We start from the raw sequence: 15,055 nt of genomic DNA, 5'->3' as shown, positions 1-15,055 counted from the left end.
TTCGAAATTTCAAGTAAACTGGGTGGGGGTATAATGGGCATAAAATTACAAACTGTTTGAGTTTAACGTGGAAAACTAACGGAGGGGTCCTAAATGAGAGCAAATCAAAGTTTAAGGGTCCGAAGTGAGAGTTTTGAAAGTTCAGGGGGCCAAAGTGAAGTTTCCTCTAAATTATATTTATTTATGTGCTTTTGTATTTATATAAGTCAATGTTCCTAATTTATTAAAAAAAAAAAAGTCTGTCCCCTACACCAGAAATCCTGGTTCCGCCCCTGCCTATAGGGGGTGGCCGAACCACCCCCATAGGCCCATGGGGGTAGTTTGGCCACCTCCAACTTGTAAAATGGGGGTGGCCGAACCACCCCCAAGAGCTTTGGGAGTGGCTCGCTGCCATTGGGCCTGGAGTGGTTCGAGGACCAAATGAAAATATATATATATACCACTCCCAAGGGGCCACCCGAGACCGGCCCATTACCAATAACTTCTTGAGCTTGAGGTACTCATGAAGCTCCTTTCATATATACCAACCCAAAAAGGAAGGGACCGAGGGGTAAGGGTAAGAGAAAAAATCCCTATTACACAGGATTTTTTTCTTTTTCCAAAACCTCTTAACTTTTTGAAATAATCTTTGGGTGTATCCCATCTCTTGGCCTTGAGGTACTCATGAATTTAGGAGGTCAAAAGATACGTGTGCATAAAATAAATTTTAGGACTTTTTAGACGACTTTAGTTGCCATTAAATTTAGGAGGTTAAAAGATACATGCGCATAAAAGAAGAAGAAGAAGAAGAAGAAGAAGAAGATGATGAAAAAGAAACAAAATCCAAACAACATAAAAACAATTATGCAAGGGAGAAAGAGAGAATTTTGCCCTAATAAGTGCATCTTGTAGCAAAAATAATCATTTCGTCACAAAGTGAATGTTGTGCCCATAATGTAAACATTGTTATTGTATAACGTAAAACTTGCACAAGGACAAAACCAAGATTCTTTTACTTTGGCTAGGTCTATGCCCTATCTTAAGATCATATCTCTTGATATATAAGATATCCACTCGGTCAGGCCAAGGTCGAGAGTGCGGGCCTAAAGCCCACAGTTTGAGTCAGGATGATCGAGCCCAAACCAAAAGCTCCTATCGGACTATAGAAGCTAGCGTCCCAACGCAACAATTACATAATGAACACAGGAGAGTAAGGCACAGAGAATATTTTCAACAGAAACTTAGCCCAAGCCCAATACACTTCCCTGCCCGAGATTAATCAAGGTAGCGGTTGGGCCAAAATCATCGCCCAACAGTTTTTCCTTTGTGTTTCTCTTCCACAACCACCATTAACATAACACAGAAACTTAGCCCAAGCCCAATACACTTCCCTGCCCGAGATTAATCAAGGTAGCGGTTGGGCCAAAATCATCGCCCAACAGTTTTTCCTTTGTGTTTCTCTTCCACAACCACCATTAACATAACACAGAGAAGCAAGAAGCAAAATACCTCGTAATCTGAATGCTGGCACACAAGCTGACAACCTGTTTGAACAATTGCCTAACTATCAACCAGGCAAAGCAAATCCATGCACACATCCTTATAAACGGTCTAATCCACTTGGAGCCTCTGTTAGTGCGCCAAATTACCCTATCAAATTCCAGTTACTCTAGAAGTGTTGCTCAATATCTAAGACTAATCCTTTACCAATCGCAAATCCCAGATGGGTTCTCGTGGGGTTGCACAATTCGGTTCCTTTCCCAGCATGGTCAATTCAAAGAAGCTTTTTTGGTTTATGTTCAAATGCAGAGACTGGGACTGTGTCCCTCCACGTTTGCTGTGTCCTCTGCTCTAAGGGCATGTGCTAGGATTGTAGATAAGATGGGTGGAGTTTCAGTACATGGTCAGGTTCATAAGTATGGATACTGTCGCTGTGTTTTCGTGCAAACATCCCTTTTGGATTTGTATTCGAAACTGGGTGATATGCTGACCGCACAGAAGGTGTTTGATGAGATGGGGGAGAAGAATGTGGTTTCGTGGAATTCTATCTTATCTGGGTATTTGAAATCTGGGGATTTAGCGGAGGCTCAGAGGGTGTTTGATAAGATTCCAAGAAAAGATGTTGTATCTTGGAATTCAATGGTTTCGGGGTATGCGAGAGTAGGAAATATGGACCAGGCATGCTCTTTGTTTCAACAGATGCCGGAGAAAAACTCGGCTTCTTGGAACTCAATGATTAGTGGGTATGTTGATTGTGGGTGTATAGAATCAGCTAGAAGCATCTTTGATTTAATGCCTCAAAGAAATAATGTTTCTTGGATGACAATGATTGCGGGGTACTCCAAACTTGGGGATGTTGAGTCTGCTCGTAAGCTCTTTGATCAGATGGATGAAAAAGATCTGCTCTCATTTAATGCTATAGTAGCTTGTTATGCTCAAAATAGCCAACCTAAGGAGGCCATTGAGCTGTTCAACCAGATGCTTTCGCCCGATGTAAATATTCAGCCAGATGGGATGACTTTGGCTAGTGTTATATCTGCTTGTTCACAGCTAGGAGATTTCAAATTTGGGTTTTGGATTGAGTCATATATTAATAGATTTGGCATTGAAATGGACGATCATCTGGCCACTGCTTTAGTCGACTTGTATGCGAAGTGTGGAAGCATTGATAAAGCAAAGGAGCTGTTTCATGGCTTAAGGAAAAAGGATGTAATTGCTTATTCTGCAATGATCTTGGGATGTGGGATAAATGGTAAGGTAGACGATGCGATCAAGTTGTTTGAAGGGATGGTAAATGCTCATATTTGCCCTAATTTAGTCACGTACACTGGGCTGCTAACTGCATATAACCATGCTGGTTTGGTTGAAGAAGGCTACCAATGCTTTAACTCCATGAAGGACCATGGAGTTATGCCTTCTGCTGATCATTATGGAATTATGGTTGATCTTTTAGGCAGGGCGGGACGATTGGAAGAAGCACATGAGCTAATAAGGAGCATGCCAATGCAGCCTCATGCTGGGGTTTGGGGAGCTTTGCTTCTTGCTTGCAGATTGCATCAAAATGTTGAGCTTGGGGAGATAGCTGCTCAGCATTGCTTTGAGCTGGAGCCAGATACAACCGGTTATTGTTCTCTTCTTGCCAACATTTATGCTTCAGTTGAGAGATGGGATGATGTGAAGAGACTGAGAAAGGTTGTGGGGGAGAAGGGATTCACTAAGATGCCTGGGTGTAGTTGGATGGAATCTATTTGACTCTTCATAATTAATTGGAAAATCAGGCATATACTGCATGCTTAGATATCAAAAAACTGTATAATTCTGGCTTTTGATATATCTTCCTTATCCACCTTGATGAACCTACTGTTGGAAATTTCTCTTCAATATGTTTGAAATGAATGCTTCTCCATTGACCATTCTCAGCTGGAAAACGCAATTCATAACTTGTTGGATTAGTTTGAGTTCTGGAGGGTTTTCAAATGATGACCACCAAGGAGTCTCCTTTCGAAATAAAAGCCATGAGCCGAGAGAAAGGGCTAGCTGGGCAAAGAGGACAGCAAGGCCTTGCTAGTTGCCAATATTGGGATCACAGGAAAAATTAAGGAGAGAGATTAACTTATTGTTGATTAACCAGTAAGTACCTTTGTTATTGTATCAACTTGGCCGAATTTAGGGAGATAAAATTGATTTTTTTTAATACAATGTGGACTTTTCCATCTGTAAACTTTGGAACCTTCAGAAGGAGATGGCCCTGTTATGGAGGATGTTTTCTGGGACCAAAGGCAAAGATTCCATGCTTCAAGTTTTAAGAAAGGGATCAGATTCGAATATATAAAAGGTGATTGAGGCTATAACACTATAAAAAGGTGATTACTTTATCATGAGTCTTTTTCATAAAATAAAGCTATTAATTAAATTTACTTAAAGCAAAAATAAAATAAAATCAAGAACAACTTTTTATGTCAATGCTGATTAAAAATGTAATTATTAATCAGCCCAACCTTTTATCACTTTGATGTGGAGATTGATAAACTCTCATAAGTTTGTTCTATTTTTTTCTTCAAACACACTCCAAAATGAGATATTTTTCACAATTTTTGTTTAAAAATTCATTTTTGGCCTACAAATCGCAAGGCCAAACGTACTCTAAATATATTTGTACGTTAAAAACTATAGTAAGGCAAAATCAGGTGAATTGGAAACACAAATTAATACTTCATCCTATAGTCACACAACCCGACCCACTCAAATTTGGTACATTGACCATTGATAAATATTTGTTTAATATGAAGCCAGTTGACTTTACTAACATAAGGATTTGTTTGATTAACACTTTTTTTTTTTCTTTTTATATTTTCAAAACAGAAACATTACTAAACAATTTAAAATGCAAATCATGTATAATTACTTTTACTTTTATATAGCATCATAGCACTTTTTTAAAATTAAAAAAATAAAATAAAATAAAATAAAATTTATTTGTTATTTTATTTTTATTTTTTAAAAAACATTATCTAAGGTTTACTTTATCAAGTCGTAGATAAGACCTTTGCTAATTACGCAATTTGTTTTAACTCTTCTACGAGGTCTTTAGTGGCCACAATGAACTGGCCGGTTGGGGGTCTATCCTTATTGAAGAACAATATAATAAATTTGATAAGTGATTTCATTATGAATCAGTTTTAGGGATGGCAACAGCAATAATTATGAATCAGTTTTGCTTGTTTTCTAATCCATTATCATTCTCTCCCATATATTTAACAAACCCATACAATATATAAATTATTACAAATTATTTAAATAACACATCACAAGTAGGATGCATTTCACATACGAGCTACATAAAGTTTGTATTTACACGAATTAGTCCTAATACTTTCAAGTTCACTTGTACTCTTGCAATTGTAGAAGTAGAGTTTTCTACAAAAATAAAATCAGTTTTCATTCAAATTGAGTTCAAAGAAATTTATTCAATTCAGTTTATTAAATTAACATATGTTCTTAGAATACGTGATTCTCACATGATCTAAGAACAAGTGTCACATGATTTAAGAACATATGTCAGTTTAGGAGACTGAGTGTGAATAATTTTTGAAATAAAACTTTATCCTTAGCCAAAAAAACTAATTAACTCAATATGGTGTCTCTTAGTTTGTGTTTGGGATTGTTGAGACTATGCAATTTAGTGAAAAATAGTAGGAAAATAAAGAGAAAACAAAACATAAAAAATTTAAGTGATTCAGCAATGTACCCATGTCCACGGGACCGAGCGGTTAATTTCACTATATTAAAAAAAAGATTACAACATATAAGTAATTCTATTATTTATATTAATTGATATGACATGTTTTAAGTGATTTTTTTTTTTTTTTTTTTTTAAATGGCTACCATAAAAACTTAAAAAGTTACCCACCGACTAATGATGAATTGATGTAATTGAGGCAAAATTTCAATTATTTAATTTAAAATTAATAAATAAATAAAAAACGACAAAATTGGAGACCAATAAGCAATAATGTTAAAGTGCAGTGACGTTAACTTTAAAAGACCACCAACTACCACTTCTCATGTCTTCAACTACCCGTTTTCCCTTCCAAGTTCCACCTTGAAATCCCACGACACGAAGCATAAGAAGAAACCCTCGCAGCCTCCCTCTCCTTTTACTTTCCAAATAAGTTTCCCATTATAGATACTTTTATATGCCTGAGAGAAGTCTGAGGCGCAGAGCTCCGGCGACGGGTTCCCGGAGGAGCAGGCCACCGAACCCGTCTCCGTCGCCGCGGAGGAGAAGCCCGCCGCCCCGGAGATCGGCCAAGCAGGCTTCGAAGCCCATTAAGATTTTGAAGCGCAGCTCTTCGGAGCCGATGTTTTTGGGTAGTAGTGTCGGTGTTAGCAACAGCATCAGCGACGACGATCTGAGTCTGCGGTCGGAGGGCGGTGGCGTCGGGGTTCTTTTTAGGCCTCAGACATGCACGGACGTGTTTGCTTCGTCGCCTTCGCTGTTGGGTTTCTCTCCTTCGAGCCAAGAGGTTAGAGTGCAAAAAATTTATACAAAAGAAAAAAAGATTGGATTTTTTTCGTTTTTCTATTCTTTTTACTTGTAGATGGCGATGGGATTTGAATTTTTTTTTTTTGTTTTTGTTTTTCTGAGCAAAGACCGGGAAAAGGGATTTGATTGGTTTGATGGATGAGTTTGTCAAAAAAAAAAAAAAAAAATCTTTGACACCAAAACAGATTACTTGAGATTTCTGAGATTCAAGAACATAATGGTGCCTATTGATGTTTGCTGTGATTTGTATAGCAAACAGTGAAAAGTATGCTAAATCCAAATGAAAAATTAGGACTTGTGTTCTTCTTTTTTTCCCTAATTGAGATCTCTCTTCTATGCTTGTTCTCTACTTGGGTTGCTTCCTCTGCCTGCCTTTCTAATGAGATTGACTTAGTTATCAAAAGAAAAAATTAGTACTTGTGTAATCCATTAATAAATCCTCCCTTTGGTTAATTTGGATATTGAGTTGTATGAACCATTAATAGATTCCCCTTTTGGTTTGTCCATTGTGTTGTATATAATCCATAAAAGACTTGAGTAAATTTTGGTTTATTTTCTCTTTCTCATGTAAATTTTGGAATTAAATCTAGATCATTGCTGCCGGAGATCTCCTGTAGTTTTTCTTACAGCAGCTAAGCCAAATCCAAGAGCAAGAACCGCAATTCTTTTGTTGGTTTTCCTTTAGTACCGAGTTTTGCTCATTGAACATAATCCAAACTTGCTGCTTTTGCTTATGTCAAATAAGAATTAGACCTGTCATTAGGTGTTTCCCATCCGGCCGTGCTTTCTAATTTAGGCATTGTCAGTTTGTTTTTGTACCCAGACTATAAATTTCAGAACTGCAGACATTGTGCTTGTCTAAAATAGTCTAAAGATTGTGGAATGCAGGGATACAAGAAAGATGCAAAGGTGGTGGTTAATGTGACTGTTGAAGGAAGTCCGGGACCAGTCCGGACCATGGTTAAATTGGGGGCTAGTGTGGAGGATACCATTAAGCTTGTTGTAGACAGATATAGCGAAGAAGGGCGGACTCCTAAGCTTGGCAAGGATGTAGCACCCTCATTTGAGTTGCATCACTCCTATTTCAGCCTTCAAAGTAAGTAAAATTTGAGATTAATTTAATTTTAGTTGTTCATCTTAGTTGCATTTTCACAATTTTATGGTTCAAATCTGATTACTTAGTGTATAGATAGAAAAACATGGATCCATGGAAAGAACTGATTACTTGTGTAAGATCCAGTTACTTTTTTTTCCTTTTGTGCACTCAACCACCAAAGGTGTGTTTGTTTTAGAAAATCGACCAAGTTGCTGATCCTGTTTTCTTATAGAAAGAAAATGTCCTATTCTGAAGTTTTTTCCTTTTTCCTTCAAAGAACTGATTACTTGTGTAAGATCCAAGTACATTTTTCCTTCTGTGCGCTCAACCATCAAAGGTGTGTTTGTTTTAGAAATTTGACCAAGTTGCTGACCCTGTTTTCTTATAGAAAGAAAATGTCCTATAGATGTTCTGAAGTTTTTCCTTTTTCCTTCAAAGTATTACTTTCTTTATTTATCAGATAGTTGCTGGATTCTTTTTTTGTAGATTCTCTGAAACAGAGAAAGTTGTTGATTATGAACAAGGGGGCTACTTGTAGTTGAGCCTTCAAATTAAGAATACAGGTTGATTAAGAAAAAAAATTTCCATGGGGAGTGATTTAAAACAACCACATCATACATATGAATACTTTTTCAGAAACTACAATTTGGCTTTGGAGACAGTAATAGCTAGACTAGATCTGTATATTTTCAATACATGGCCTGTTCTAAGAAGCTACTTGCCCTAAAATGACCAGAAAACAATGCCAGCAGCTTGTTTTCAATCAATATTTGGTTGTCATATTAATTCCTGCAGCCTAATCACCCTCCACAAGGGTACATTTATGTGTCCTTTTGCGCATATGCTAAACTCTTTTTTTTTTTTTTTTGATTGAATAGGTTTGGATAAGTCAGAATTAATTGGGGATGTTGGTAGCAGAAACTTTTATCTTCGAAAGAGTGGTAGCAGTCGTAGTAGTGGTGGAGGTTCTCCTTACGCTTCAGAAATCGTTCCGGCAAGAGATAGCTCTCCGCCACCCATTCCACCCCCGGCATTTTTACTCCCAGCGTTCATCGCCCGAAAGATCAGTAAAATTGTTAGAAGAACCCGTAGGCTTTGGAAACTCATAATCTGCAGTCAATGAGGATGACCAAACCCCATATCCATTGTTTGAGTAACACAACTTATTATTTATGTTGCTCTCAACAACAGACGATTTTTGTGTCTGATTTGTTCACCCTTTTCCTAAATGGAAATTCCCCCATTTGGTTGCTCAATCATTTTCTATGTAAATTGCTGTAAATATACCCCAATTGAAAGTTCAAATCACAAAATGAATATTCAATTGTTCAACATTGGATTCTTCTCTTTGAGATGCAATATAGATTTTCACATACAAGTTGGATGCTATTTGTTTAGAATTTCTCTATGAGCTTGTCATCTCCTCATTCTCCTGCCTTCTACTATAAGTAATACAAGTAAAAAGATCTATTCTTTGATAAGAAAAAGAAAAAGGTAAAAAAAAAAAATATTGGGTCTCAAACAATGATTCTATTGATGATAATGGAAGAGAATTCTTGATTCTGTTCTCCACTGTAAAGACAGGAAAACAAAGGGATCGATCACATTGGCAATTTGTTTTTATATTTTTTGGAGGAATAACTTTATACTAAAAGCAACAACCAAGTAGAAACAATTCACAGTTTCACATGATGTCAAGTTGCATATACCATTTAAATCTGCAAATTTTGTATTTGGCACTTTAGGCATTAATGAATAAACTTAGTAAATCCATCCAACATTATCTTGTCTAGATATTGGGTGCCTCACTATGTACTGTTCACTTCGCCAGATGTCCACAGCCAGGAAAACAGAAAATTAAGTTGACGGAGAATGCTCAATAGATTATTTTTTCTTGAGGAGGGATTCGAACTAGTGACCTCAGCTTTATGAGATGTGGTTCACAGTCGATTGATTTACCTCTTGGAGACAAAAGCTTTGGAGTGTTAAATAAAGAAACAAAAAAGGTGTGGTCAAATCACTCCCAAAAGTCGTTGACCAAGTAGTTAATGTTATTGGCATAGCAAATAACATGCGGGGTCCGAGATGTCCAAACAGTCTAAGACTTGCTCGAGCGCCTCGAGCGTCAGGATCCGTTCAATCATTTCCTCTCTGAATTCAACATGAAATTTCAAGAGATTAGAATCCCATTCCCTTTTTAACTTTCTGGTGTTGGTCGGCAAAACTTACAAATGAGCACCACCGTCCTAATGAAATGTCAAAGAATTGTTGTCACTAACAACACAAGTCAAATAATTTTGTTCATGTTTTTCACCAACACGGCAACACTTGCGGGAAAAGAAAGCAATATATGGAGGTTCCATTCAAAGTCATTCTTTTCTTCCCATGCGGGTGAACGTCTTTATTTTATGTTACTATGGAAGAGGCCGCAGATGTCTTTAGTGCAAAAAAGGACCACCACCGTCGATTATACAGAGTAATGCTATTTTTCAAGTTCATTCACGTTACCTTAAGTCAATAGTACATATGAAATAAGCGCAAAAAACAGCATTATTCATTTATTATTGATTATAATGAAATTGAATAAACTATTTCTTCTATCCCTACATATTGTTATTATTAAATAACTTATTTTGTTATACTTTCCTTAACTTTTAATGAAAATTGTTATAAAACCACGAATGTCCAATAAAAAGAAGATACGTGTCTTGATCATTCAGTCAATTAGCTTACATCAGATATATACTGTGCATGCTGGACGAGCCAAGTCACATGTCACTTATCACCTTTAAAAAGTTAACAAAAAAAAATAATAATAATAATGAAAAGAGTTATTTGATAATAGTCTGAACTTAAGTTTTGATATGATATGCCATGACATGTTCATCTAAATCTTTCCAAAAAGATAAGGACATATATAGAGGAGGATCATGAAACCTGTACGGCGGTACCTGTGTGTCATGTTCCAAATGTTGGTGACACCGTATCCCAATTTCTTTTTGCCAAATTTGGAGGAGGACCAAGAAAACCTTATTACATTTTTTTTTTTTTTTTTAAATATACTTTTTTGTGATGTGATTGAAAATTACACTTTCTATTTTTCAAAATCGCAATATTAAATGCACTTAAATTAAATATAATATTTTAATTAAGTATGACGTGACAGCGTGGAAATGTTAAATTTAAACTTTAATAAATAATAAATTGATAAAAATAAAAAATAATAATAATGTATCATGGATTATTGAGGGCTCACCTCTCAAGTCTCATACGTAATAATGGTGGATGAGCCAAGGAGCGGCGCGTGTAGTGAGTAGTCAGTTGCCATAAAGTGAAATCTATTGAACGTCGTTTTCCTTTAAGACAACAAAGCAGTGATTCTTTTGGCAGAAATACCACGCGCCGCGAAACCCACCACCTGACATCCATGTCTGATACCGATTTCCAGTGAAGGTCGTGTCCTCTAGGGGTGCCTTTTTCTTCCCTCTCACCTCATGCATCCCTGCCATCTTCATGAATCATTGAATATACCCAGGGAGATTCTTTTTCATTGTTTTCTTCCATATAAATTTTGAATAATTTTGTATTTTATATTTTACTATCTCAACCCTTTTATTATCTTTAGACAAGATGACAAATATTGTGTTGCCGTTCGTAAGGAAAAGTTTCAAGTCTTGAGCTAATTTTTGGGGTTGAGAGTGGTTCAAGATCACCAACACTGATATTAGAGCACAAGTTCAACCAACAAGTCTCGCCCAACAATTAACAGGAGAAACGAGTTGTCTCTGCTCCGACCCATAACCCGACGTAAGAAGAGAAAATTGTTGGGTTATCCCACATCGGTTGTAGAATGAGCTGATCATGATCACTTTATAAGCGTGAGGAAAAGCCTCATCTCAGCTTTTGAGATTGAGAAAGGCCAAAGACCACGCAACATATTGATATGACAAAATTATGGATTGAAATCTCCTATAATTCTCCTTAGATTTGAGATTCTCAAATTCATAAATCTCAGTCATTCATCTCATTTAAGCTTCTAAAATAAGCCATGCATTTTTCAGAATTTAATGAGGAAACTACTTTATTAAATTTTTGTCACTTTAGTAGCTTACTTATTAAATTCCGAAACATGCATGGCTTATTTTAGACAGTTAAATGAGATAAACGACTGAGATTTATGAATTTAAAAATCTCAAATTTAAAAGAAATTCTAGGAGATTTTAAAAGAAATTCTAGGAGATCTCAATCCCAAAATTATCACCATTTTTAATTTCTTGTTTTAGCATTTATGGTTAATATATAATTATTAAAGAGTCTATTTATTATCTAATTAACTTGTCATTTGCAGCATTAATTCATTCTCTATCCTCATTTGTTGTTAGGAGTCAAAACTAAGGGGGTGTTTGTTAAACACCCCAACACTGTTCATTTTACAGGACACTGTTTATGGAAATAATAATAATAATAATAATTGGTATGAAAAAATGAAAAAGTGGTATTGGGAAGTAAAAAATTTTGTTTTGTAGTGATTTTTTTATTTGAATAGTAATAAAAAGTAAATGATTAGATATAAAAAATGAATGATTTGATATAAAAGTAATAATATTTTTTTGGAAAAAAAATGAAGTGAATAGTGTCGTGGATGTGGGGGAATGTGAGGGAGTTTAACAAACACCCCCTAAGTTGAATGCATTAATTGCATTCTCTACCCTCATTTGTTGTTAGGAGTCAAAAGACTCAAAACTAAGTTGAATGTAAGTTTAGGTTTAGTTGATTAAGTTGAAGCTCAATTTGTTGTTTAAAGTTAAGTTGAAGAACTGAAGTTCTTCCACAAGCCAACTAATAGTCAATCGAACTTGATCTCAAACGAAATTCAAGATTTAAGATCCAAGAGCCTTGGTGTAAGACCATTTGATGCAGCGTAGGATTGTGGTGAACAAGAAAAACAGCAAGTAGAAGGGATAAATATTCCTAAGATTGTGAGACTATCACAATAATCTAAAAAATCTTCTTAAAAACTATAAATTCTATCTATGGTTTAAGGAAAAACACAAAGAAACTCAACTCTGAGTAATTCTATTAAACAAACTCAATAATAATCATAAACTGAATTTCAAAGAGAAAGAGTGTCACGCTTATTGTGGGGTGTTGCCATGTCTTGATCTTGAGGAACAGAGAATGGAACGAGTTGACAGGGCATCCGAAAGACCGTGGAAAAGACAGTCCGAATTCGAGGGCGAATTCTCTCCAACCTCGGGAGGATGATGTAGATTGGAATTAAAGGCTTATCTTATCTTTTAGTCTTTTATTAGGTTTTTTTGTTAGTTGTTTATTCTATTTTATCTTTCAGTCTTTATTTGAATTAGGTTTCTTTGTTAGTCTTTTATTTGGTTTTGTTGTCTTTCATAGACTTCTAAATTAACTTTATTTCATTGTTATCTTAGGACTAGAAGTCTTGGGCTATAAATATACGCTTATAGTCTTTAACAATTAAGTTTATGATTATTATTGAGTTTTGTTAAATAAGAATACTCAGAGTTGAGTTTCTTGTTGTTTTTCCTTAACGCATAGATAGTCTCTATTGTTTAAGAAGATTTCTTTGATTCTTGTGATAGTCTCACAATCTTAAAAATATTTACCCTTTCAACTTGCAGTTTTCTTGTTCACCACAATTCTGAAACCTAATTCAAATAAAGACTGAAAGATAAAATAGAATAAACAACTAATAAAAAAACCTAATAAAAGACTAAAAGATAAGATAAGATAAGCCTTTAATTCCAATCTACATCATCATTTGAAGTCAATTTGAAGAGAGCTATTTTACAATGGCCATCGAGAAGTTTTAATACTCATGATTATTTTTATAAATTATCACTCTATGCGAACTATTTCGCATCTTTCAAATATAAAACCAAACCGAGTGTTACAACTTTATCCAAATCGAAGTCTCATGATAACATGCCATCAAATAGTATCTCATTGGGACATTTGGGAAGCTCCCTCTCTCTTTCGGTAGTTTTGTTTCTTTCTTGCAAGAGAAGGGATCTAATATGTCTCTTTTTGCTTTCATTATTTCTCTCTTGTTTGGTAATACTTAATAAAGGTTTAAATCAAGCAATAATAATAATAATAAGTTTTTCTCAGATATATTTCTGTAAATAAGCAATTATCCAGGGGCATTTTCATCCATCCTACTTTCTACGAAGCTTCGCTCTTCCTATTAAACTAAATCCCTCCACCATTTCTCGAAACCCTGTATTTCTTACCACGAGAAATCCTTACTTATAACGACGAAAACGAACAACAAAAGCGACATACAAACAACATTAATTCTCAAACTCTCTTGAGTCTCTGCGACTGCGCCCATGACTTACCGGACACTGACGACGCTCAACGAGCGACGAGACGCCGTTAGAGTTCCGTCGGGATCCTACAGGCCACTCAAGACCTTCCCGCCGGAGCGACACTCCGACATCGTCCGCCGGCCCGGAGGCATCATCAAGGTCCCCGGAAGGCTTATATCGGCGCCGGTATCCTGCGGGTCACCCAGCAGGCTGACGAGATTGCTGCTCAACGTGACTATCGAGAGGAGCTTGGGGCCCGTGCAGGTGGTCATATCGCCGGAGAAAACGACCGGAGATTTGATAAAGGCCGCGCTGGATATTTACTCGAGGGAGAAGAGGAGGCCGTTGCTGCCGGAGTCCGACCCGCACCGTTTCGAGCTCCACTACTCGCAGTTCAGCTTGGAGAGTAAGTTTTTCGAGTCTATTAATAAAAAAAATTAAAATTATTTACTTTATATTTATTGTCCATATACATAATATTTTGAGAAAATATATCTTAGCTTAATAGACAAATTAGACATTTTTGTATTTTTTTTTTTTTTTTCAAAATACTCTTGAAGTTATTAAAAATAACCATTTAAAATGACTTATATGAAAAAGGCCACCGCTTGTTGACATTTTCAGTTGTTCTTGTTTATTTTTTTTTTTTTTTCAAATGGTTATTTTTAAATAACTTTAAAGATATTTTGAGGAGAAAAATGTAAAAGTGTCTAGCTTGACATGCGGAGATAGCACAAGGTGCTTGATGTTATTTTTTGAAATTTAAAGGCGTAAACGAAAATGTAATGATAGTTCAGAGGACTAAAGTATATTTTTCATAATATTGTTTATTAGGTGAGAGTTAATTAGCATGTATATGTTCAATAAATTGAAAATTATGATGGTGTCATGTCTCTTTTCTTTGAAAAAGTGCTTTTTTAAAAAATAAAAAATCATTTTAAGCTTATTTAATTGTTGGGTTTGAACATATATGGAGGGGGTTTGTGTGGATGGTACATGCAGGTTTGAAGAGAGAAGAGAAGTTGATAAACTTGGGGTCTAGAAATTTCTTTATGTGCTCAAAGCCATCCATCTCTAGCTGTTCTTCTTGCTCTGAGGAAGCCAAGATGACAATCTTCACCGCATTTCCATTGACAAAGTTGATGGATTTCTTGTTATAGATATATAATATTTTCTTATCAGTTAGTCATAATACATTATGGACAATTTTTCTCTAATTTGGATTATAGAAAAAATTTCTGATTCAGTCTTTTAAATTGATATCGATTGTTAGAATATGTGAAATGCATGTAAAAATCACATGTTTTAAAGACAGATATCAATTTAATAAATTGGATTCGAGAAATTTTCTATGATTTCATTGTGTGTTGATGTTACTTGCATAGCATGCTCAGTCACATTAAGCAAATGAATGATTATTTGTTGATAATGTATTTGTGAATATTGAGTTTCACATTGAGAAAGTATGAAAAAGAGATAAATGTTATGGGTATTAAATCTTTTACCAAGAAAGACTTATCAAATTGACATGTAGCTCATTCATTGGAGATGAACCAAAAAATTAATTAAGAGAAATGTAACATGCATTAA

The 15,055-nt window shown here is 35.5% G+C and overlaps 3 protein-coding genes across 3 annotated transcripts; all 3 read left to right on the top strand.

The window, feature by feature from the left end:
• The first annotated feature begins 1,434 nt into the window (after window positions 1–1,434).
• LOC132175713 (pentatricopeptide repeat-containing protein At4g22760) lies at window positions 1,435–3,790 on the top strand. The gene is made up of 2 exons (XM_059587735.1): window positions 1,435–3,609; window positions 3,716–3,790. The coding sequence occupies exon 1, from the start codon at window positions 1,501–1,503 to the stop codon at window positions 3,229–3,231; it is 1,731 nt and encodes a 576-aa protein (XP_059443718.1). The 5' UTR covers window positions 1,435–1,500; the 3' UTR covers window positions 3,232–3,609; window positions 3,716–3,790.
• Window positions 3,791–5,575: 1,785 nt separating this feature from the next.
• On the top strand, window positions 5,576–8,510 carry LOC132175507 (uncharacterized protein At4g22758). The gene is made up of 3 exons (XM_059587480.1): window positions 5,576–6,005; window positions 6,914–7,121; window positions 8,000–8,510. Exons 1-3 carry the CDS (start codon window positions 5,676–5,678, stop codon window positions 8,242–8,244), a joined length of 783 nt encoding a protein of 260 aa, XP_059443463.1. The 5' UTR covers window positions 5,576–5,675; the 3' UTR covers window positions 8,245–8,510.
• A 4,774-nt stretch (window positions 8,511–13,284) lies between these two features.
• Window positions 13,285–14,820, top strand: LOC132175931 (uncharacterized protein At4g22758-like). The gene is made up of 2 exons (XM_059588028.1): window positions 13,285–13,871; window positions 14,468–14,820. The coding sequence occupies exons 1-2, from the start codon at window positions 13,487–13,489 to the stop codon at window positions 14,623–14,625; spliced, it is 543 nt and encodes a 180-aa protein (XP_059444011.1). The 5' UTR covers window positions 13,285–13,486; the 3' UTR covers window positions 14,626–14,820.
• The last annotated feature ends 235 nt before the right edge of the window (window positions 14,821–15,055 follow it).

Source organism: Corylus avellana, chromosome ca3 (assembly GCF_901000735.1).
Source record: "Corylus avellana chromosome ca3, CavTom2PMs-1.0".
Lineage (NCBI taxonomy): Eukaryota > Viridiplantae > Streptophyta > Magnoliopsida > Fagales > Betulaceae > Corylus > Corylus avellana.
Note: the sequence above shows the minus strand (reverse complement) of the source record. Positions and strands in the feature narration are given on the sequence as shown.

Excerpts from the sequence above, each read along its gene's own strand:
- LOC132175713 (XM_059587735.1), top strand. The coding sequence starts at position 1,501 with ATGCTGGCACACAAGCTGACAACCTGTTTGAACAATTGCCTAACTATC.
- LOC132175507 (XM_059587480.1), top strand. The coding sequence starts at position 5,676 with ATGCCTGAGAGAAGTCTGAGGCGCAGAGCTCCGGCGACGGGTTCCCGG. Across the intron at positions 6,006-6,913 it reads TCTCTCCTTCGAGCCAAGAG|GGATACAAGAAAGATGCAAA; the intron begins GTTAGAGTGCAA and ends TGTGGAATGCAG. Across the intron at positions 7,122-7,999 it reads CTCCTATTTCAGCCTTCAAA|GTTTGGATAAGTCAGAATTA; the intron begins GTAAGTAAAATT and ends TTGATTGAATAG.
- LOC132175931 (XM_059588028.1), top strand. The coding sequence starts at position 13,487 with ATGACTTACCGGACACTGACGACGCTCAACGAGCGACGAGACGCCGTT. Across the intron at positions 13,872-14,467 it reads CTCGCAGTTCAGCTTGGAGA|GTTTGAAGAGAGAAGAGAAG; the intron begins GTAAGTTTTTCG and ends TGGTACATGCAG.